Genomic DNA, 25,604 nt, shown 5'->3' with positions numbered 1-25,604 from the left:
TGTAAAACCCAATATATAACAACATCTGAAACACTTGACTCCCAAATGTGTATCGGAATTGGTAGGAGTTGCAGTGATTATCAGATTTTGTCAAAACATTGATGCCATCATTATTCGAATTTGGCTTGGTGGCAAATGCTACATTTTCTATTCCACTTGGTTTCAGAATGTGCTGGGATAATACATTAATTTTTTTTGTGAAGGGGGCATACTTCGGTAACTCTGATGGAATGTTTGAAAAGTGCATCACAGAAGTTTCACAAATTTTAGTGTCGTCAATTGGTAAGGTGATCTGCAAAGAATGAAGTACATACTTCTTAAAAAATTGTATTATTATGGAGTTAGAGGGGTATCTTTGTCACTAATAGAATCATACCTTTCAAATAGGTATCAGGCGGTTTCGTATAATGGTAATACATCAAATTTTGAACTTATTGATCACGGTGTTCCACAAGGTTCAATACTTGGGCCCCTGCTCTTTGTTATTTATGTGAATGACACATGTAATTTCATGTCTCCCTATTTATTTATTTATTTGCCACTGAGGTACAGTATGTACATATGGTATGTCAATAACTTAAAATTAATATATATATATATATATATATATATATATATATATATATATATATATATATATATATAGAACATAATAACAGTGTGATACGAATAAAATAGGTAGGTATTTCATTTATCATATATGTGTATATACATATATGCAAATATACACACACACCCACATATATAAAAATACACATATATAGACAAGACACGTATATAAATTCCTTAGTAAAAATATGGAACAGGCGTCGAAGATAACACTAAATAATAGTAAGAGGAAAAAAATAAGTAAAATCATTGCTCAACGGAAATCATCTTCCAGGAATTCATCACACCTATAGTAACATTTTTGCAGCAGTAATTGCTTTACTCTACCATGAAACACTTTATCAGAGGTAATTTGTTTGATCTGCTCTGGTAATTTATTATACAGATTTATGGCATTATACAGAGGGGACTTTTTATATTTCGTTGACTTATGACTTGGAATACGCAAAACATCACCATGACGTGTATTGTAACTGTGCACCGTTGCGTTTGTTTCTAGTTTATGGATGTTAGATCTAGCAAATCCTATACATTTAAGAATGTATATGGAGGGAGCCGGTAATAATTTTTCCCTAACGAATACTGGTTTACAGCTGTCCCAGTGTTCAATGCTGAAAATTAGTCTAACAATGCACTTTTGTACTACGAATACTCTGATGAATTCATTACTGCAACCCCATGCTAAGGCCATTCTCTATGCAGATGATTCAACTTTGATATATAGCGATCAATCATCATCTAACATTCCACAAGTAATGAAAGAAGTTGAAAATCAAGCCAACACTTGGTTTCTAGCAAATAAATTGAAGTTGAATAGTGGCAAAACTCAAAATCTTGAGTTCAGTACTGTAGGTTCAACTAACAAAATTGTAAAATTACTTTGCATTACTCTCGACAGTACTTTATCTTGGCACCAACATACACATCTCGCAAATAAATTATCTAGTGCAATATTTATCCTTCGTCAACTGCAAAACTTCACAAGCGGTGGGACTCTAAAAATGACGTACTTTGCATTATTCCACTCACACATCAGCTACGGTGTTGTTCTTGTTAGAAAATATAATATTGGCACCCTCTTTCACATTTCTGCCAGGATTTCTCAGTTAAAAGACACCCTTTATTGAAAGTAACTTGAAGAAGCTCGTAGAACCCAATTAAATAAATTACCCAAAAATTTCAGCAATCCAGAAATCCAACATACCCTTTGAAGAAACTAATAAAACTAATTTAGTTTGTAATAATTGAAATTTAATTCATAACATTGTATAAAATCGTTAGGTCCAACTATATACTTCTAGTACAGTCTTATAATGACTACGATATTTTAAAAATTGTCACTGAAAATAATACAGTGGATGCAAATACTTCCAAAAATTACCATCTTCTGATTGATTCGACTTGGCAGAATTAACTTCAGACTGACTATTGTCCTCATTTTGTGTAAAGTCATCAGAACGTGTTTTTCGACGCCGCTCAACTCCAGGTGTCTGGTTCAAGCCATTTGTAGGTCTGAGAAACTCGCAATAATCCAACCTGTCTCGCTGCCTCTGCTCTTCTGCGGCCCTTTCTTCTTCAACCTTTGCAAGGCAGTCCTTAGAAAGACCCTCTGTCAAACAGTAATCTTTATAATGTTTCGTTGCGTCTCGTAACCGATCAAGAAAATCAGGCATTGCTCTTGTTGCTACCCAAGTGGTTACTGATGTGGGTACATTGACGCCGGGATTATCAAAGTACGTCAAACTGAACTCCAAACCAGGTTTTTTCATGTCCTCGTAAGGTTTTATGACCATGCATGACCAGTAGTCCTCTATTCTGTATTTATCCGGTCTTTTTGGAAAATTCGGGTGCTCTGTGCTTTTGCTCATTATGAAGAGGGTTTTGGATTCTTCATCCACTAGGTATCTTCTTTTGAAGACATAATCTCTATTCACAAATAGTCTCTGAAAATTACAATGAAAATAACAATAATTCATTTCCCAACAGCACTAAAAATATTAGTTTTCACTCTTAAATCTGCAGAGGAATTATCTCTCTCTCCCTTAAAAACCTTTTAATGTTGGATTGTTAGATCAATAATCAAATTCAACTCCACAATGGGGAATGTTCCTCAATTTGGGTTATTACAGCAAATGCAAGTTTGAACAAAATGAAGTTGAGTTTAATTCATGAGTTTTTCAAATTCACTTCGAAAAGTATTCAAATTGATGTTTCAAATGTTGGGTTTTAATTTTCAAAGGGATTTGTTTCTGATTCACATATTGGCAACAGCGCCTATATCAAGTTGAAATAATTTTATATGTACCTAGATATTCTACTTTAAAAAAGGAAAATTATCTTTATAAATCAACAATTAAGGCAAAATATAAATTATAGTTCAATACCAACTCCACAAGCCGCATAAACAACAGTTGTTTTGTTATTTATTTATATAGAGGAAGATAGGTTAGGTGCACAAAATGTCATATGTCACAGAATATCTCGGAACATAAGTAAACAGAACAGTACGCCTCTGAAATATGTCATCTTTGTTTGTCTCTTACAGGTAACAGATTCATTGTCCTTTATTAGCTGTAGCCGATGTTGCCAAATGGTGAAATAGAAACGAATCTCTTTAAATGTTGAATGCATTATTTCATTCCTCTTTTTTAAGTATTTAAATAATTTTTTAAAGAAAAAGGTTGAGATGATAAGTTTAAAATGCATTTTTTAGAGTTCTTTTATGAAAACTACTTGATTTTCGTCAGGAGGAACATTCCCCATTTGGTGACCTTCATATAATGAGGATATTGAAATGCTTGAATATGTTCAAAACAAGTTTTCAAGGGGCTCTGCATATAAACTGGGATATCATACTGGTGAATATAACTATAAAGTTACATTGGACATTCCTAACTTGAATATTATGGCTCATAGAAGATTAGAATCAGATCTTACACTAATTCACAACTTGTTGAACTTATAACTTTAAATGTGAATCCAAAGAGAGCAAGAAATACAGAAATCTTCAAAGTACCCTTTCATCAAACCAACTATGACCAGAATGAGCCTAGGTAGAATTTTGAGACTTGCAAACATTAACAATGTGTATTTAGAACTCTTTAAATCATTTGAAAAGACTGAAAAGATTGTACATCCAGCTGACAGTTATAGATTATTGTTACAGTACATATGTCTCTATTTTTCACAAACATCCTTTCTGGTAAGTAATTCAAGAAATATCATTCATAGGAAACTGTACAATAAAAAGTGTTGATATGAAATTCCATTTGAGTACACTAATGATATCTGAAGAAAAAACAACAACCAGTACATTTCCTATAATAAATTTGATAATGACACTGATATTTCAGACATTTGTTTGTATTAGGAGCAACTGTAAACAAACTGATTAAAATAACTTTTTCAATGTCAACTGATTCCACACAGATCAATCTGCCAAAATACGAGGTCTGTTTGAAAAATAAATATGGTTTAAAGAACTAAAAAAACACGATTTAAAGAAAATCGAAATATGGCGCTGTGTGCCATATTTTTTGTACATCAAGCACCCGTCGCTTTTTTCACAATAATACTTGTATTTTTCATTCTTTGTTTCAAGCTTATTAAAATAAATATTTTCAACTGTTTAGTTTTGCATGCTATAAAAGTGTGTTTTTTAGTCTTTTAGTCTCGTTCGTGATGAAGATGATGATTGATTAATCAATTAATTGATGGGTGTGGCCGTTACTACTTGTTAGGAAATCATAATGAAGAATAGAGAAATTGAACTTCTACGTTTTTTACCAATTTTATTTGTAACTAACGTTACTGCAGTTTCGTCCTATAAGGACATTTTCAAACTTATACAAGGACGACTGCAGTAACGTTAGTTACAAATAAAATTGGTGAAAAACATAGAAAGTTTCATTTCTTTTTTCTCCATTAATTAATCAATTGATTATAAAAAATTCAATTTTTCTGAGCATTTTTTAAAAATTATTTTCTTATAAATACAAGTATTCTACTCAAAAAACATACACTTATTCATTTGCATGCTATTTCCTGAGCTTTTCGATTAATTAATTTCAATGAATTAAAAAAAAATAAAAAAAAAATATTGTTTTTGTCAGATTAAGCGAATCCCTCTAGATGATCGTCAGATTATGAGACAGCACGTCTAAAACATAAAGATGAACCATATATATCTTAATCTGACGCGCTTGAGTATTTCAAAATGTCAATTTTTTTTGCACATTATAATAATGGCCGCGAGTTTGCGTCAGATCGAAATCGTCAGATTATTGAACGAGACCTTGTTTTTGTTGCACTTAACACCCCCTTAGAAAATCTGACGCGCTCGATTAATTTTTTTTCTTTTCACGCTTAACCCTTACGTACAACCACCCACACCATGCAAACGATCAGATTAACATACCAACATTATTTGAAATACGTAGGACATTGATGCTATCAATATCTGACGCGCTCGAGTATGTTCATGCAACAGTATTTTTTTACATATTTAAAAATCTATAGCCACTTCCCCCACTGATGAAAAGGTATATATTATATACATTTTTTTCTTCTTATCATCTAAGCTTTGCAACCTAATATGTCTCAATGACGCTCGAGTAAATCCCCATTTTGTATCCTGGGCTCCCCTGCTATTAAGTTCATTTTGAATTTCAACCAATCAAATTTCAATTGATATCAATAATAAAGCATGCATAATATGAATGATATGGATACTTGCACACAAATAGATTGAGTACATTCAAAATCATACTAATCCAGCTAAAACATATGATGCAAAACAGGCTGACAGAATTGAAATTTACTTTACGGGAAAATAAGCGTTTTGGCTTTCTGAGTACTTCTTTCTCTTCAAAGAAAAAATGTGAATAACTTTAGAATTTTCTCAAAAACCAATTTCCCCTAAATATGTTGATAATCTATTGTCTTCAGCTAACGATGAATGAAAAATCTCAATTACAAAAAGTGGAAAATAGAGGGATGAGGGTAATTCTGGAATGTAATGAATTAAATTAACACCTATAGCTTTAATGCTGGACGCATTAAATTCACAATGGTGAATCTGGAGTATTTTAATGAATTCTTTATTTTGAATCAACAATATTTCCATTAGAAATAGAGTAGATTTCCATATAATTGAAACGAATCTGAAAATGGCCATGAATTCTCTGTTCTTCAAAGGTTTAGATTTCTATAATAGACTTCCACAAATGATAAAAAATGCAAGGACAGTAACAATGTTTAAACACAACTAATTTAATACATCAGAAATCACCCTAATGTTGTTTATTAGGCATACAATATTAATGATTCGTTTTATATTCAAGTGAACTCTTTTTTTTCTTAATTTCAAATACTTTATTGATGTAACTCTTCTATATGAAACTACATACTAATATGAGCGTCAATTTTATAGTTTTATATATATAAAGGTATTTTAAATCTTAAGTGAATGTATATTGAATAAGTTTAATGTTTTTTTATTAGTGTATACTAGGAATTCCTATTTTAATAAACTACTACTACTACCACTATTCAGATAGGGAGCAGATTCTCTGGAAGTTACATTGAGTTGCAGTTCCTGATGTACATGTTGTGTGTACTTTAGGAAAAACCGATGTTATGAAATGTATGCATTGATTTTGTCCACTTTGCAGCCTTGCCCATAGTCCAGATCCCGTTTGAAGGCTAATAGTATTTTAAAGGAAAGGTAGGTTCTTTTTGCAATGATTGTTTCGATAATTCAGACTGCTAATTGAAAATTACATCAAGAGAGACGTAAAGCTCCATAGGACTCCACATTGATGAAAATCTAAACTTTTATTCCCATGTCGACTAATTGTGTAAAAGACTAGCAGCAGGATGTCATGCAGTGAGAGTTGTTGCAAGAGAGTTAGATACTGTTAGTACAAGAACGTTTTATTTTGCACAAATTGAGTCACATTTACGTTATGGAATTTGTTTCTGGGGAAATTGTGCACAATTTCATTTCAATATGGTATTCTCTCTGCAGAAAAGATCCATCAAATATTTATGCAAGGATTCATGCTGACCCTTATTTGTGAAGCAAAAAATTCTGACCTTAGTATGTCTTTTTATTTTGGAAACAGTGTCTTATCCACAAAAAATATAAAAATCATTTTAACACCACCTCAACTTATAGTACATGTCAGTCTCACTTCATTTCCCTTCCAACACCTACTCTAGCCCTTGCCCTTAGTTTAGCACGAAAGTTGTTTGATACATAATGAAAAAAATTCAGAAAAAAGTAAAAGAATTCCTTGTTATGAGGCCCTATTATAGTGTGGACAAATCCTAACAAGGCAAATCCTAACAAGGTAATTGGTACGTAGCTTCGTGTAAACAAGTTATTGAAATCAACACAAAATGGTTATCAATGTTCCTTACGTAGCATTATATATTTACATTTACTCAATACTCATAATTGTATATGTTCAGCTGGGCCTAATATTGTTCTGTCCATATACTCTGCTTTTGTGTCCAAGTATTATTTTATATCTTGTATTTGTTAATTTAATGTCACATATACACGTTTTACTTCACTAGACTCTGCCAATGAGATGTTCAAGTCTTGGGTAATAAAGCATATTTTTATTGATTTATATCCTCAGAAACAGAAGGAATGGGTACAATCTCAATACATACAGATATTTCATCAAGCCAGGTTAAGTTGAAGGACCACCCTAAAATGATATTTTGACTTCTAGAGGATATAGGAGTGAATAATTTTCTCAGTCCACCTATTACTGGATACAAAATCGTTGATTATTCTGATTATTGCATTGATTTTTTGACAAGGCTTGAAGTTAAGGAAAAGAGTAACATTCTGCAAACTTTTGCAGAATATGGTGTCAATTCTATGCTTCTGAGCTAGCATAGAATTGACTGTTGAACTTCAATAGAATAGAGCTGTTAGGCCGTCTAGGTTAACAGTTTCGAAAGCCTTCGACATATCCAACAGTGTGATACTTACCTAGACACTACTACTGTTTTGATTGATTCAAATGTAAAAATATGCTGTTCGTCAACAAAGACTTGTAGTTGGGAGAGTAAGAGTCTCCAAGAGATTTAGAGGGGGACAAATGTTAGACATATCGGCGGGGAAAACACCCCAGTTGTGTGAAACATTATTTTCTTTGATATCTGTGTTTCAACCAATCAGATTAACATTAGTTAGGTTTCATATTCACCATTTTATGTCAAGATAAGAATATTTGCTCACCAAGAAGGCAAAAAATATATTCTATTGGCAGCATAATTAAATATAAGAAGCTGTTGAGTTTACTTACTGGCCATAGCATTTCCCAATAGATTATATCACTATTAGAACTAGGAGTAGGGTCTGTTTCTGCCACTTCTAAAGCAACGGCGGTATTATCCCATTTTCGGCGATAGTCAGTATCAATTTGTACGTTCAAAAAGTCTTCTGCAGATACATCATTGTACGAACCGAATACTTTGTACTCAAAATGGCCTGAAGGATGAAGCCTCCTCCAAATAATTAGATCTTGTTTTTCGACAAAAGGAACCCAGTCATCATATGTCTTCGTTGAAAGTTTACCACTGGTGCCGCATTTGCAAATATTTGTATTTATCTCGGATCTTTGCGTAGGGTCGCAAGCTAAACATATCGTATTTTCCTTCAGTTTCATGATGTAATCAAATTCCTTCACATGCTCTTTAATTTCTTGTTCGGGTATTCTCTGTTCATCCCAATTGATTACAGAAATGCCGACTGCGCCAAGGGCAAATTCTTTTCCTTTTTTTGTGAGACTTTGTTTCAATTTCTTGATGAAATCTTTTAATGCTGTCTCCTCCCACCATTTCGAATATAAACTGAACATTTGGTGACATCTTCTCAACCTATGAGCGACTACACATTCACAATGATGAGCCCATACTTTGAAGACACTGTTTCTTTGACTCCTGGATGGCATCGGGGGTTCCAGAAATAATTTGAAGCCATTCCTCAAGAAATCTTTAACTCGCTTGTTAACTTTCTTGACGTTTTTGAATTCTTTTAATTGTTGACGAATCATGAGACTGACTAGAAAAATGGGCTAAGCCTTCCTGGTTTAGAGGGAATGCTAACTTTGAGGTTATGATATAAGATGATGACACAATCAATTGGCCCTCCACAAAATAGTTTCCTTGAATTGAAAGTGATGAGTGATATTACCTTTACTGATGTTTATTTATACAAATTAGTGTACGAAAATGATTCGAACATGGCTGGATGATGCACTGAAATTTTGACAGTAATGCATGTACTGTTTTGAAATAAATGTACAAAAAAACAAAAGCACTTATGGAAATAATTGATCATATGGACTAAGTATTAAAGAGAGAACATTGTACAATAACCACAAAAGGATAGAGAGATCTACGTCACTTATGATGTGAAAATTTTGGGTTGCATATTATAAAATTTTGGGATTCTGATACATGATTTTTAGCATATTACATTAACAATATTTTTTTAAAGACATTTTTGTGTTTTTAGTTTTCTCGAATTGTTTGGGTAACAGAATTGTGGAAAAACGTGTATTACAGTGTTTCTGTAATCTGTGTTCCCGTTCGAAAGTACAAATGGAACAAATGACTCAAATAGCCTCTGTTATAAATGATATATCAAACTCAAATACTATATACCATCTATAGCGTGTAGAGATTTGATGGTCCCAGCAGGTGTCATTTTGTAATTTGCAGTTGGGTACACTGTTAATATATTCTGTGTACGATCGACTTATCGTAATAGTGTTCATATATAATTTTTTTGGACGTTGGTGTAGTGATACAACTATTAGGAAGACGAGAAATCAGGTGTGCTATTTCTGGTAATATTTCATTCCGTAGTTTATTCCTAACACAGGTTATTTTCGTGTACTGTATCATAAGGTAAGTCAAATTGACAATCATGAATAGTGGCGATTATCCGCCGCTGAAACAAAAACTTTTTAAATTTATAGTGAAAACCTAATAAGAGACATCGCTGATGAGGAGGTTGAAAGAGTGTCATTTATTAGTTCCTGTAATGTAACAAATACTAAAATGAATATGACTCTTGTTGGGGAAGGGTTTTCAGGATATTGATATGTTAATATTAGTGTTGTTAACATTGAGTTAACATATAGGTTAACATTAGTGTTGTTAACATTGAGTTAACATATAGATATGTTAACATTAGTGTTGTCAAGTCAAAATTGTTTTGCGCAGGGTAAATGTCAAAAATGCGCAAAATCCGATCGAAACGCGCGAAACTCAAATTCATTGAAAAATAAGTACATACGTGAATCAAGACCAAAAAACTCTGTGGTTGGAAATTGAAGAGGAAACAAATATATTTCGTGAAATATAAAGATCAGATTACTAGTAGGAAAATTGTTTCCTGCCTCAGTATGAAAGTGACTCACCCTATATTCGATAAGTAAGCTAGGCATTCTTACTACCTGCCTGCAAATATAAACGCTTAATGTTCTTGAAAAATCTTTAATGCTTTCGGCAACCTTTACCAAAATAGCATTGTTGGGCTTCCACCCTCAAAACACAAAATGTCTAAGATCTCTATGCTTTGTTACATGTAATTTGAACACAGGTAATTCCCTAGGTAACATTTTTACTTCTGGTTTTAGATTGTACTACAAAAGAGGTGCTTTTTGGAACATCAGATTGAAATCATTTGTCAAACCTAATACCATGACACGAACTCAAGATACATCCTTATAAAAGAATTATAGTATTTAGCATATCATTCATCGTTTATATAAGTTACCTTCATCAATACTGATGAAATAATGTTTCAAGACATGATAAGTATATGAGTTGTTTGACTCAATCACCTAGTTTTACTTGGTGAGTTCATTTTGTAAAGGTCTGTTTGGAAAATTATCTAAAAGTCTTTAGAAGCTTCTTGCATTTCAGTATTGCAACTAAAATACACTTCAATATTTCTCATTAGACTTCAGTTGATCTAGGAAGTTTCAAACATATGGAGTTGGAAGGTGTATAAAGTAACAAGAACATTTGATGTATACAATATATAGATTTTTTTTCCAATAAAGTCATCAAGGAGTGATCTCCGAGCATAACATTGGTGGTGTAACTTGGAAATCCTACAAAGTTATGTAAAGATGAATTTACTTTTTTCAAAATTTTCAATCATACAGTTACAAGAACTATTTTCATCACTTTATTTAGTTCTAAAGTTTAAAAAAACTTAGTTTTTATGGTGAGCTCCTCACAAATCACTATAACAATAGCACAGTGCTTGGTAGTACTATCCTTTCATAAACTGCCATTAAACGCACAGGTTCGGAGAGTGTGTCTTTTGAATTTGAAAGATATTTTTCACAATACTAGTGGGTTTGGTATGGTGAACAGATTTTTTTTTAGCAAACTTAAATAACATTTATTTTTAATTTTCACCTCTGCAATTGGTTTTAATACTCCGATTCTTCCACTACTTCCCAGCGCTTATTGTTTCTGATTCGCTGTCAGTGTCTACTCTTGCTTTTTTAAAGTTCACTCATTAATATTTGCAATAAAAATGAGATGTATTCACCATTACTAGAAATTCTCTAGAATATAATTTTTAAATAAGACATAATGATTCAGATATTTATAATCTCAACAAATTATCTATTTTATGATAGAAAAAAAATACAAAAATATAAAATGTATCAAATAAAAACAATACTCATTTCTCTGGTTAGGTTTTTCTTAATTTCCTCTCATCTCCACTCATTTGTCATTTTGATTATTTATCAAATATCATGGAACGATCAAGCACAGATCAATTGTGAACCTATGACTGGGCACAGAACATAAAACAACAAAAGATGAATTTGGTAAATATCCATGAAACCCAATTTGCTTTCGTTTTGTTAAAATCTCTCGACGCGAGAACTGTTGATATATGTAACAAGAATCGTTTCCAAATGTAAACATTGGCGTTCACTTAGCGCGTCTGTGAAAGGAATGCCAAATTAATTTGGATCTCTTTATTTTAATAATAGTGCCGTAGATCATTAAAGTATTTCGCATAGGGAGAATTCCAAGTGATTACACCACGGTGTTTCTATCCATCTTGGTTTTGGTCTATTCGTTTCGATTGTTTGTTTACACAAACAAGTGTGGAGTGTAATACTGAATCGTATTGGGTCTGACACACGAGGCTTTGGTGAAGCAAAGTGGCAGTGTGAGAGTTGAGCAGAAAATGTACAAAAACTTGCGCAAAAAATGCGCGAAGATAATGAAAATGCGATCTGGTAACAGTCTGGTTTGCCACTTTGGTTATCACGCAATCAAGTAATAACCTTGAAGGTCAAAAAAATGCAATTGGCCCATATGCTGTTAATGTATCAATACTTTATATTCCTTAAACTTTTTTACAAGCATGGGTCAGTTTGAGGAGTGCCAGATGATGACAGTACTACCAACTGTCGAAAGCGCTCGCAGATAATTAATTTCAATTTAAGAGCCACCGGTAGACAGCTGTTTCAGCCTATTGGGCATCGTCAGTACCGGGCAGGCGGTCCTCGATTGAATACAAAATGTGAAAAACCAAGAAAATTTCTTAATAAAAGTTATTTTTATTAAATACTTTTCTATATTAATCTATATTAATAAGTTATTTTTATTAAGCACTTTTCTATATTAATAAAAGTTTTTTTATTGGGTACTTTCTTGGTTTTTCACAATTTGTCACTTTTTTTCACACTTTGTTGTGAAATTGGCCGCGATGGTAGTGCGCCCGACTCACGATCGGAAGATCGTGGGTTCGATTCCCGCCTCGACCAGATATTTTTCTCGAGAGAATTTATCTGGTTGAAGCGGGGATGATTTTGCAACCGTGTTAGGAATCACACGTTAAAAGGTAAGACCTCGTTAGTCCTTAGCTCGCACAAGTTTCTCAACTTCTGAAATTTGTCGTTCGTATGAGGGCGACAGCTGATTAACGGAAAAACAGATTTTAAACAAAAAGTGTTGATGAGTATTAACCTTTCAATGGGCGCACGCGGAATGTCAGTCCGCACACACATACTATCGTTTGTATTTTTGTTAAACTTGACAAGTAGGCTTCCTGGCTCCCTCTAGCTTCTCAACTCATTACATATGACTCTAGTACGCCGCGACAGCTCAAAGCAATAACACGTGAATAAGATAGGTCCTTGAGGAATTTGAATCCGCGCGCGCCCTTGCACGTAATTTTTTTGTTTTATTACCTTGTGTATGAAAAGGTAAGTTTAAATCAGTTGTTTATAGGTAAATAGATCTATTTATACTTCTCTATGTTTCTCATTATTATCAAAATAATTTTCTAATAGCGTAAGTGAAAAATAAAATATTAGCGGAACGTCATTCCGCGCGCGCCTCATTAGGTTTCTTTTTACAATCTACACTTTGTTTCAGATACAATGTCCTATAATTATGAACGCGAGCTGGAGATCCTCGAAAGGATGATGCTTGAAGGCCTCTCAGACAATGAAAATGAAGAGGAAGAATTAGACGATGAGGTGGACCTCAACGAAATTGATCATGAGGAAGAAAGAAGCGATAGAGATGAAGGAGACACCTTCAGCTCGGTAGAAGTATCAGGACAAGAAGATGAAAGGAGGAATGAACCAGTCTATACAGGAAAAGATGGCACGAGGTGGAATGGGTTGCCGTGTTCTAATAAACGAAAAAGATCAAAGCGCGCCAATTTATTGAAACAATTACCATGACCAAAGCAAGCTACTAGAGAACTGAAGACTGCTATAGAAATTTGGATTTTTTTTTTCAATGCTGAAATGCTGCAGATTATTGTAGAATATATACATTGAATTCCTTTCTGATTCCTACACTCGACAGATAGATCTTAGACCTACTAATATACATGAAATTCGAGCTCTCATCGGACTCTTATATATTTCTGGAAAATACAAAGCAAATCATCTAAATTTAGATGATTTATGGATGAGCAACGGTAAGGGCATTGAGATTTTCAGACTAACAATGTCAATCAAACGTTTCAAGTTCCTTCTAAGATGTCTCAGACTTGATGACAAGGACAGTCGTGAAGAAAGGAAGCGTTTTGATAAACTAGCAGCTATACGTCAATTTTTTGACATGTTTGTGAAAAATTGTAAAGATGGATATAATTTATCTGCGTTTACTACCATTGACGAAAAATTGGAAGCCTTCAGAGGAAAGTGCCCGTTTCGTCAATACATACCGAGTAAGCCGAATAAATACAGTATAAAATATTTGCTTTATGTGACGCAAAAATGTTTTATACGGCCAACATGGAAGTATAATATGTTGGACGTCAACCAGAGGGGCAATTTTTCGTAGAGAATTCAAGGCAGTTCATTGTTGAGAGACTAAGCCAGCCAATTCATAATTCGGGACGGAACATCACGATGGATAACTGGTTCATGAGTATACCATTAGTTGACAGGTTTATCACAAATTACGGGCCAACTGTTGTGGGAACTTTAAAAAAAAAAATTGAGAATTACCTCCCGAATTGCTTCACGTAAATCGTCCCGAAAAATCCACTATTTTTGCCTTCAGAGAAAACTGACACAATATAACAAGACCAAAGGAGGAGTTGATGTTGTAGACAAGTTATGCGCAACATACAATTGTGCCAGATCAACACGGATATGGCCGATGGTGATTTTTTACGCTTGTCTAAACGTAGGTGGTATAAACTGTCAAGCAATTCACCATGCAAAAGATTTTTTTGTAAAAAGTGTCATAAATTTATGTGCTTAGAGCACGCTACTTGTATGTGTTCTACTTGTTTAGGTTAATACTAAGTGATCAACATTATTTTTATACTGTTTTGTGAAATAATCTCTTTTGTTTCCATTTTTGATTTTTTTGTATTATTTTTTGCATCTGTTAAAGCTTTTATATTTGTTATAAAATGTGTTTTATTCAAGTACATATCACAATTTACTTAAAACCTATCGAATATCCTAAAACGCGCCTCTTTATGTAATTTTCAACATGCGCCCACTGAAAGGTTAAAAAAATATGTTCGTCCCGTTATCTTTTGTGTACCCTTTAACGAAAAACCATTTATCTTATCTCGGTGTATACGTATACGGATATATACGTAACAAACCGAATAAAAACCTCAAAAACCGAGATTTGTCATTATTGCTTTTATCTTATCAAATTATTACATTAATCTTTTGACTCCAATAAGTCAATCCGAGATTTTAAACCGAATAAAAATCCTCAAAAACCGAGATTTTAAAAAGTTATATCTAAAATTCCATTACATTCGAAAGTGTCATATTGAGAAACGAATTTTCAGAATGACGACGCAACCAAGAATCGTCATTATAGGTGCTGGTGCCTCAGGAATAGCTGCCGCTACTCGCTTGCTAGAAAATGGATTCAACGAAATCACTCTTCTGGAAGCAGAAGATCGCATAGGCGGAAGAGTAAATTCCGTGGAGTTTGGGGGAAGTATGGTGGACTTGGGAGGCCAATGGGTCCACGGAGAGGAAGGAAACATCGTTTACCAAATGGTGAAAGATTTGGATCTGCTGAGTCCTTCTCATAATACATACGATGATAATACTTACTTTCTGTCTGATGGTACTGTAGTAGATAAAAATACCACTGACAAATTATTCGAAATTTGCTCGAGAGTGATGGATGACGTTGATGATGCGCTGAAGTATCCTGGAACGTTTGGAAAATATTTTATAAAGAGGTGAGTGGTTTTCCAGGGATGTTATTTTTCTCGTTATGTGAATGTTGTCGAGAGGCACCTTCTAACTGAAATACCATTTACAGTTCAATATACGGAGGTAAATTTTAATTTTTCTCTAAATATATTTATTTATTCATCAATTTATATTTCGTCCCCTTCGAAGTACTCCTCTTCAGATATAATACAAAAATATTTTTTCAGAAATCTTCAACACCGTGTGTATCGGAGAATCCATCTCTATTCCTAAATTGTGTTGACCAGTGTAATGCAACATTCAGCTACATACCTGAATAGTGTTAACTACGCTATTTTCGTTCAAGATGGCTGGAGGTATTGAACCGGTAGTTCAAATATTGGCCACCGATGGGGCTCGCTACACACATTTAATGTTATTTCAGTTAGAGGCTTGACATAATCAGTCATCAATCAGTTAATCAGTCTCCATTCAGTCGAGGAATCGGCGAGTTTTAGATTATGCTGAAACTCACGAAAATATTTTAGTCAGGGAAGCTATAGATTACGCTGTAGACGACCCCTCCCGATATAGAAGGCCCCGACACTCTGTCGAATGAGGCCCCTATGTCCTCCGTTAACAGATGAATAATATCTTCATCTATCTCACCCCAGCCAGGTAGGGGTATAACGCGAAGGGCGGTATGGATGTCTAAGGACTTTCATGCCACCATCAAACATCAGTTGTGACCCATTTGTCTTTCTGACAAACTTCAGTTAAAAGGGGAAGGAGGCCAGGCTTCAAACTGAATAAAATCAAGATGGATTACGTCGTTAATCAGTCGAACTCCACGGAGTTACAGGCTCTAAGGCTGGTTGAAAACACCATCCGCGAGTTGAACACTAATAAAAAAGTACATATTGTCCTATTGACATCTCGTAGGCCTTCGACCGTGTTTGGCACGAAGGTCTTCTGCATAAATTGAACGCTTTCGACCTACCTCGGGTCCTTCCTGAAAGACAGGACATTTCAGGTTAGAGTAGAGGGATCTCTGTCTGACAACAGAGAGATCCTTGCTGGAGTGCCACAGGGGGGCGTGCTCTCTCCGACGTTGTACTCACTTTACACCAGTTACCTTCCGAGGCCCGAGCGTGTGAAGATATCTCTCTACGCCGATGACACTGCTCTCCTCTCATCTTCCCTGGGTCGGGAGCTCGGTGTCGTCTATATGCAACGTGCATTGGACGACCTCGAGCGCTGGTACCTTGATTGGAAGATCTGAGTGAACCCGGATAAGACTCAGGCAATAACCATGGTAAGACTGAAATCTTTTCCGGCCAGAAAAGTGAGAATCTCTGGAAGGGTGATTAACTGGCAAGCGCGGGTAAAGTACCTCGGCCTTCTAATAGATCGTAGGCTCACTTGGAACCCGCACATAATGTGCGTCAAATCTAAGATCGAGGGACGGATAGCACGTCTGTACCCTCTGATAAACAGAAAATAAAAAATGAGTCTTAAAAACAAAATTACCATCTACAATACGATGTTCAAGTCTGTCATCATGTATGCTTCAGGCGTCTGGGGACAAGCGGCTCCGTCCAACATTTCCATTCTGGAAAGGTTACAAAACAAGCTAATAAGGATGATTGTAAATGCTCCTTGGTTCGTGCGGAATGAAGCCATCCGCAGAGATTTGCAGCTGCCTTCCATTCGGCAGTCCATCCAGTCGAGAAATCAGAGAGTTTTTGATGGTGCAGAAACTCATTAGTCAGGGAAAATATGGATTATACTATAGATGACCCCTCCCGATATAGAAGGCCCCGACACTCTGTCGAATGAGGCCCCTATATCTTCCGATGAAAGATGAACAACGTTTTCATCCAATTCACCCCAGCCAGACAGGGGTACACCGTGAAGGACGGTACTGATGTCTGAGGACATTCATGCCGCCATACCATTTAACACCCATATCAGTTATGACCTGTTTGTCCTTCTGGCAAACATCAGTTCAAAGGGTAAGGGAGCCAGGCTCCAACCTGACTAAATTGAAGATGGATTTCGAGTTAATCAGTCGAAAGGGTAGGGGAGCTGGACTCCAAACCTGAACGAATTGAAGATGACCTTCTGAGGCTTGACATATCGGGATGAGAATAATCCCTACATTACTTGTCTTTGATAACATTCTTCTGTCTCATGTGTGCTGAAATGGACACGTTTAGGAATGTGATATTTGGTCGAAGTCGTCAACAACAACTAACAGTTGACGTTATTTGACAATTTGTTTTCAAGGCATTCGATGTAGATGTACGATTATGTGTTTCTCAACTACCGATAAAAACATTTGACGTTCAGTCATTACATTATTGACGATATTTTTCATAAACAAAAAGTCAAGATGAATTTTTTGGGGGTTATTTTATTTTCTATTAGAAAAAAATTCAATACAGGGGATTCGATTCGAAATGTCAATTTTTTTTAGAACTCGAAAACACGATACACGATTGTTTTTTATTATTTCTCGAGTCTGCATGTGTGTAATAAATTGTAGTGGTTCTGAAATTCAAGCCATTTTGTTTCTTCAACAGTAACAAAGTTTACCAATGGTGGTCAGGTTAGGTCCAAAGTGAGTGGGTCTATTCGACCCTCTACCGCAACCCGCAAGAGTTTATTGTGGCTTACACCTATGCACACTCGACCAAATAAACCCAGCTTTTCAACGAAGCTGATTAGTTTGTATGGTGAGTGATCTTTCAGGTCAGATGGTGAGAGTACGGCTCTGCAGAACTCTAAAAACCTGATTCCGTCTCCAGCGGGGCAGGCACAAAGTATATGCTCTGATGTTTCATCGTTAATGAGGTAGTCGAAGAGTCGAGGTGCAAGATTCCCACTTCGATACCCGCGAAAACCTTCCCGTATGATGGTTTTTGCACGTTAGCTACACCTGACGATGCCTTAGATTCAACCGTGCAGGGTTTTTTCGCCTCTGGTTTTGGTGAATCATCACTTGAGCGCAAACGTTTGCTAACCTGCTCATGGGGGTTTGTTCCTCCACCTGAGACAGATTCTGCGTACGCCGCTCAAGAATTTGGTGCAAGGCGGTTTAATAAGGTACCCCGCTCTTGAGGAGACGACTCAGTCGTCTCCTCAAGAGTTGGAAAGTTGAGAAGCTCTCGCTCCTGATCTAAATTTACAGGGAGGTCATCTGGAGTCTTAAGCTCGACATCCATCTCCTCTGCAGACTCAGCATCAGAAAGAATTTTTAAGTTTTCTCTGTCCATAAAAGTTCCACGAGTAGCTAGGGAAAGAAGGTCACTCACGGCAGAGCTCCGCATTACCGTTACAAGGCGATGCTACGACGAGAGGGCGCCCGGTATCTCGAAGGTTCCGTAGAGACAGCTGATAGGCTCGGTGTCGTTCATCCTCTTGGCACGGATACACACACCTTGGGATTAAGCCATCGTTTGGATGCCATTCAGTTAGGTAATAACAGAACCACAAGTGATTATGTCATTCCCGTATCCAGCGGGGCTACGTGGAAGCAGGCATCCGATGGCCGGTTTGCTCAACTCCCACATCCCAAGCCAATGCACTCACTAAAAACAGCATGCGCAGTGGTTTAGGCAGTGAAATATGATCAAGGACAGCCAACCCGCCTACCAAAGGTGGACACTCAAATTAGATAGCACCACTGTATAAAAAAGTGATCGAATTCGCTGGAAGCCTCAACATTCGAGGCTTTCCGTAGGAATTTATTTTGGGCTCAGTAATTTTTTTAAATATAACCTTTGCTCAAGTGTTTTACTAACATCGTTTCAAAACACACATTTTCATTGCAGGTATAATGAATTGGTTTTAGAAGAATTCGGCAATAATAAAGACATTTTTAAGATTGCCAAGTTACTAGAAGAATGGTTCCACAAATTTTTTACTTGTTTGGATTCATGCAAAACGTGGTACGACATATCCACGCGAGGAGCCATGATGATGTTCAAACCCTGTGAAGGTGATCAGCAACTCAATTGGAGACAAAGAGGGTTCCACACAATTTTAGATGTTTTGATGGTAAGGAATCTCTTCAGTTGTAGAAAGGAATAGTTCTACCCCAATACAAAGGACAGAAAAAAAACTTTATAGCACGGACTAGACGTTGAGGTAGATTTCTCATTCTTGCTACTTTTGTCCCTCCTTGGGGGCCGTGTACAATGCTCGTTTATCTATTTCCAACATATGGTCTAAGAGCCTTAATTATTTCATAAAAGCTGAAAGTTTGTCAACATACTATGTAGTTTGGATCATCGTGGCTTTGGCAGGTAGCAAAGGCGAGAGAACCCCTTGCTGAATAACCCCAAACTTTAATAAATAGTATTTTCTCAATGTCAACAGCTAGTCCAATCTATAACCTAACCTACGAAGTTGAAGAGAAAAGTAGACTTTACGCTGTAAATTTTTGAAAATTTCATTGTCAAAAACCTAATCTAACCTATAACCTTGGGTGTGCATGCAGTCATATAGCATGAACAACCTTTTTCGAAATTGAACTGAATTTGAACTTTGTTTGTAACAATGTGTGGTGAAATTGGCTGATTCTTGATGAAAATCTATAACTTGTACAAGTACCACTTCATTACGAGATTTTCACTGGACACTTTACAAAAATGCACCACGTGTTTCGCTATATAATAGCTCCCTGAAGCGTTTCCATACTCAAAACAATTGGGGGACCTATTGTATAGCAAAACTCGTGTTCATACTGGAAACGTTTGAGGAAGTTATTGTTAAGAGAAACACGTATTCATACTAAAAACGCTCGAGAAAGCTATTGTATAGTGAAACACGTATTCATACTCAAAACGCTTGAGGATGTTATTATATAGCGAAACACGTGTTTATATAAAAAACGTCTGAGGAAGCTTCTGTATAGCAAAACACGTATTCATACTCAAAACTCTTGAGAAAAATATTGTATAGCGAAACACGTACTTATACTCAAAACGCTTGAGGAAGTTATTGTTCAGAGAAATACATAGAAAGCTATTGCATAGCGAAACACGTAATCATACCAAAAACGCTTCAGAGAGCTATTGTATAGCGAAACACGTGTTTATATTCAAAACGCTTGAGGAAGTTATTATATAGCGAAACACGTGTTTTAATAAAAAACGTTTGAGGAAGCTTCTGTATAGCAAAAGACGTATTTATACTGGAAACTCTTGAGGAAACTATTGTATAGCGAAACACGTATTCATACTCAAAACGCTTGAGGAAGTTATTATATAGCGAAACACGTGTTTTAATAAAAAACGTTTGAGGAAGCTTCTGTATAGCAAAAGACGTATTTATACTCGAAACTCTTGAGGAAACTATTGTATAGCGATACACGTATTCATACTTGAAACGCTTGAGGAAGTTATTGTATAACAAAACACGTGTTCGTATTCGAATCGCTTGAGGGAGCTACTGTAAAGCAAAACACGTGTTCATGGTCAAAATGTTTGAGGAAGTTATTGTATAGCGAAACACGTGCTCATAGTCAAAACTCTTGTGGAATCTACTGTATAGCAAAACACGTAACAAAAACGCTTGAGAAAGCTAGTGTACAGTAAAACACGTGTTCACACTCAAAACGCTTGCGAAAGCTTTTATATAGCGAATCACTTGTTGAGGTTTTGTGAACTTAAATGTTTAAAATAATTCATGTTAATGGCCAGTGGAAGGAATATTCTGGTTTTTCTTAACAATAACGACAAAATGAGTCACAAAAAAATTGAGGAAATCCCAAAAAAGTTTTCATCGCTTTGTATATCAGAACCTACGTGGTGACATTTCAATTTAAAAACCACATTATATCAGTAAAAAACGTATGAAACTCCATTCGGTATTTTTTGAGTTTAGTTTTCTCAAGAGTTGTGAGTATAAGCACATCTCAAGAAAACATACCATAACTATTGCGAGTAGCCATGTGCTTTTCATTTATACTTTTATTTTTCGGAAGTACTTGTTTATTCAGACTGATAGGTGAGGATTACCAACATATTCTTTAATAATGAGGTTAGTTCAAGTTTTGGATGGTTGTGACATTCATACCAGAGAAAATCTAAGATTTTGATGGAGCCACAATATAACAAACTTGTATAATTGAGTATGGCATAAACTTAGGAGTATTATATGCATTCCTCTGGATTTCGTTTATACACTCATTGAGAAAAACAAAAGTGTACTGGAATTTACGTTTTCCTAAATATTTTTCGGGGATGCATGTATTGGCAAGCATCCATATCATTTTTGAAGCAATAATCAATCTCAAAATCCAATTTTGTGGTCTTCTCGATCCAATTGTCTTTCCAAATACTATGTGATCCATTCAGAATGCCTGTGAAGCGTCAAAGGAGAATTGTGGCAAGATCCAACTTTGAATTCATTCTCATCCCAAATTCAATAAACTAATCCGATCTAACCAAAGGTCAAAGGTGAAAGGTAACGCACTGAATCCAATCAAGACTAACCGATCGTTATTAATTGATTTACAGAAAAAGTATCCCGATCCGAGCAAGCAGCTACCAATCGAAGGTAAAATACTCCTGAGGAAAGAAGTAGCCAAAATAATCTGGGATGACATCGACAACGATGAAGGCGCAGCGACAGTTCTCTGTGCAGACGGATCTTCTTTCCACGCAGATCACGTCTTGGTCACAGTATCGGTCGGAGTACTGAAGAAGTTCCACAGGGACTGGTTCGTCCCCCAGTTGCCACCTTTCAAAGTGAATTCCATCGAGCACATCGCTTTGGGCACCGTTAACAAGATTTTGCTGAGATTTTCGACGAGATGGTGGCCAGAGGACTTGAAGGGGTTCAGCTTGCTGTGGACCGAGGACGACAAACTAAATATTCCTGACCATTTCACTCCAAAGGACGAAAAAGGGAGGTCATGGTTAGAGGACGTGTTTGGCTTCTACGTCATTGATAGTCATCCGAGAGTTCTGCTGGGATGGGTAGTGGGGCCGACGGCAGCTGAAGTTGAATTACTTTCGGAAGAAGAGGTCACTAGTGGGTGCTTCTTTCTGTTGAGGAAGTTTGCTGGTCGCCAATATGACATTCCTGAACCTGAAGCTGTTTTGAGGTGAGTGATGGTAGTAGCAATTGGTATAGCAACGCCTGTAACAAATATATCATATTCATATATGATATAGTGGAATTTCATGTCAAGTTCTTGTACATTTTTTCCATATAGTAGTACATCTTTCTGTACGAATGATATCCCCCCATACGAAAATGTCATCTATGGGACAGAAGGAAGACTCAATCCTGGAATATCAGAGAGATTAGCGAGGCTCTCCAAGACGATCAGTTACAAAGTCAAGCTTCGGCATCGATTGCCGAAATAGATTCGTTCTCTGTCATAAACTGCAAGGCAGCTTGATGGACTTGTGATACAATACCAGACAGCGCTGGTTCGATTCACCAGGTCACAGTAGTGATGTTGGGCTGAACCACCAAACTGTCATAAAAAGGACGATCCTGAAAGTAGTATCATTATATATTGAGATAGAACAATCAGGAATCACGAATAACGAAAAAGATTATGCCAGAGACTTATCATCAACTGAATATGTGGATCCTGAATCAGATGGGAGGGTTACCGAAATCTCCCATTGGACAGTAACTCAGGAACTAGGTCAGGAATAAACATGAAGAGTACAGAGACAATACTCCTATTTATGAGAGAACCTACGAGCAAACCTTTGTGAAAATATATTCCAGGAAAATTACTGAAACTCTTCGACAGTGGAACAATGATCGACTCAGAATAATCACAGAGCTAGTGACTGCATCCATCTGGTGGGTACCTGAGCAAAATAGGGCAGCAGTGTCACTATTTTTATTCGGATTTGAACGCCGTCGATTTTTGTGATTTCTTCCTGACGTTTCGCTGAAGCGAGTGGCTAGCTTCTTCAGAGGTTCTTTCATCTTGAGGTCATCTCCGATGACTGGCTATTCCGACTGCACGAAGCTATATTCAAGAATTTATCTTACGAAAACACAATATAAAATCTTTCTTGTTTTAATTGAAGAATCAGTAGAAATTCTCAACACAAAACCCAGCATTTTACGATTTTTTGCCACAATTTCTGATACTTGAAGATTAAAATTAATTTCGCTATCAAATTCAACTCCCAGATCGCGAATAAATGTTCCTCTTCTAAGAGCTATATTATTCAATGTATATTCAAAGAATATTGGACTTCTAATTTTAAGTAGAAGTAATGATTTGACACTTTTCAATGTTTAGCTCTAACCAAATTATTTCTACATCACATGGAAAAGGCTTCGAGATCTTTTTGAACTAATTCAGCATCTTCCCGGCAAGTAACTGCTCGATAAAGTTTGAGATCATCAGCAAACATAAGAAATTCTGAATATTACAAACTCTATGTCCGATACAAACAAGTTGAACAGCAGTGGGCCCATATGGGATCCCTGCGGTTCCCCTGATGGAACCTGAATGGGCGTAGATGTTGTATCTCCGTATTTTACAGACAGAGTTCTACCAGTTAAGAAGCTACTTGCAAAACATCTCGCCTATACCAAGCGCTTGAATTTTAGATATAAGTAGGTAGTAGGCCGTGGTTGACTCTATCAAGGGGTTTGGAAAAGTCAGTATTGACTGAGTCAACTTGTTGAATCATGTAGTTTAGTATGCTGATTACTGTACCTGGATTAGGTGAATTGTCAATAACATTCTTTGACCATTTCCTACCAGGAGTCATGATATCTGGAATTCTTGAACTTTTCAGACTTGTCTGTTTGGCCTAGTTTGCTTGGTGGGTTTGAAAACCGTTTCAATGTTATGTTTCCTCAAAAGTTTTCCAATTCTCTCTGTGATCCTAAGGATATATGGTAGATAGGCACGTGCAACCATCTGAGCCTCCTCTTTGTTTTGAACCGAGTAACTCTTCAGTTTCATGGCTTTGTTGATCTCGTGTAAACTGTATCCATTCGATCTCATAGAGATAGAGATAGAGATGACTTCTCTCTTTTGACTAGAATGTTGGGTTGATAGTTCGTGGGTTTTCGGTACACTTCGTGGGTTGGTCTAGCACTACATCGTTGTACAAGTACATCTAGAAATGCTATCTGCTGGACCTGTTCAGTCTCCATGGTGAACTTGATGATGGGAGGTTAAGTATTCAAGTGGTCTAGGAAAGGTTCAGAGCATCCTTTTCATATTTCCAGATGACCAAGGTGTCATTCACGTAACGTAGTCACAAGGTCTATTTCAACTCATAGGCGTCGATTGTTTTTCCTTCAAAACGTTCCATAAAAACGTTGGCTATCACTGGACTGAGTGGACTTCCCATCGCCACGCCATTCAATTGCTCATAGACGTTTTATCTCCATTGAAAGAAATTCCCCGTGAAAGACAAAAGACCCACTATCAGCAGCAGGGGTCTATCGCATACCGTGCACTTGTGGGAAGGTATATATCGGTGCCACCAAACGATCTATGGAAACAAGACTGAAAGAGCATAAAAGGAACTGCAGACTAGGCCAAATGGATAAGTCTGTTGCGGTGGAACACGCAGTCAGTGAAGGAAACCATATGATTCTGTTCTGAAATACATTTTTTCAAAATAGGGCTGTTTGACAAATACTTCACCAGCAGGTAATGCAACAAAGGAGCCAAAACAATTCAGTTGGTCCTATGCGAATATGAGATACTACTTCAAAGGTGCCAAGCGATTTATGGACGTTCCAAATTGTTTTCAGAAAAAAATAACAAATGTACAATATGGTACAGGTGACTTGAAAAATGGAAGAAAATCAATGAGACTGGTGTTTATAATCTATCAAAGAGAGTGATTTTCCTACTCTACTTCTTTTTCCTACCTGGAAATCGATATCAGGTCCAATTCTACTCCCATATTTCGCAACATTCAAATTGTGTTATTCCAGAGTCGTACGACATTGCTCAGACGGTTTTAATGATACAGTCTGACGGGATATTGTGACGACAAAGAGAAGGTAAAATTAACCTTTCCGTTACTACTGCAATGGTTACTATCCAGGCTCTCGGTGAAGTATCAGCGATTCAGGAATTTAATTTTGTCCATTGCTCTTTTGTCCTGGATTCGCGCACGAATCGAGTAGTTGTGTAGCAACATGGCTTTGTTTCATCTCCGAATACCATGTCAAAGGAAGGATAGTCACTTATTGAACTCTGGCTTTGGGAGGAAGGGGGGCTATTCATACTGAGAATCAGATGCTTTCGGAAGTGTTTGTTTCAACCTCCCA

The 25,604-nt window shown here is 36.2% G+C and overlaps 2 protein-coding genes across 5 annotated transcripts in view; one reads left to right on the top strand and one right to left on the bottom strand.

Annotated features, from left to right (window-relative positions):
• Positions 1-1,838: 1,838 nt before the first annotated feature.
• On the bottom strand, positions 1,839-8,971 carry LOC111507235 (stAR-related lipid transfer protein 7, mitochondrial). Its single transcript, XM_023162525.2, has 2 exons — positions 7,935-8,971; positions 1,839-2,552 (listed from the first exon to the last, which is right to left on the bottom strand). The coding sequence occupies exons 1-2, from the start codon at positions 8,682-8,684 to the stop codon at positions 1,947-1,949; spliced, it is 1,356 nt and encodes a 451-aa protein (XP_023018293.1). The 5' UTR covers positions 8,685-8,971; the 3' UTR covers positions 1,839-1,946.
• Positions 8,972-9,308: 337 nt separating this feature from the next.
• Positions 9,309-25,604, top strand: part of LOC111507203 (uncharacterized) — a 58,283-nt gene continuing 41,987 nt past the window's right edge. For 2 of the 4 annotated variants that reach the window (XM_074185090.1, XM_074185089.1), the window contains exons 1-4: positions 14,743-14,848; positions 14,886-15,361; positions 19,151-19,376; positions 21,842-22,431. In XM_074185090.1, the coding sequence (XP_074041191.1) occupies positions 14,958-15,361; positions 19,151-19,376; positions 21,842-22,431 (1,220 nt within the window). In that variant the 5' untranslated portion in view covers positions 14,743-14,848; positions 14,886-14,957. Of the gene's footprint in view, positions 9,544-14,742; positions 14,849-14,885; positions 15,362-19,150; positions 19,377-21,841; positions 22,432-25,604 lie in introns of those variants that run through there. The other 2 variants (XM_023162500.2, XM_023162492.2) reach the window with 2 other exon arrangements.

The sequence above is a fragment of the Leptinotarsa decemlineata genome, unplaced genomic scaffold (assembly GCF_025532065.1).
Source record: "Leptinotarsa decemlineata unplaced genomic scaffold, Ldec_3_MD MMD2_tig00026361_RagTag_RagTag, whole genome shotgun sequence".
In the NCBI taxonomy this organism is placed as follows: domain Eukaryota; kingdom Metazoa; phylum Arthropoda; class Insecta; order Coleoptera; family Chrysomelidae; genus Leptinotarsa; species Leptinotarsa decemlineata.
This window is presented reverse-complemented; position numbering and strand designations above follow the sequence as displayed.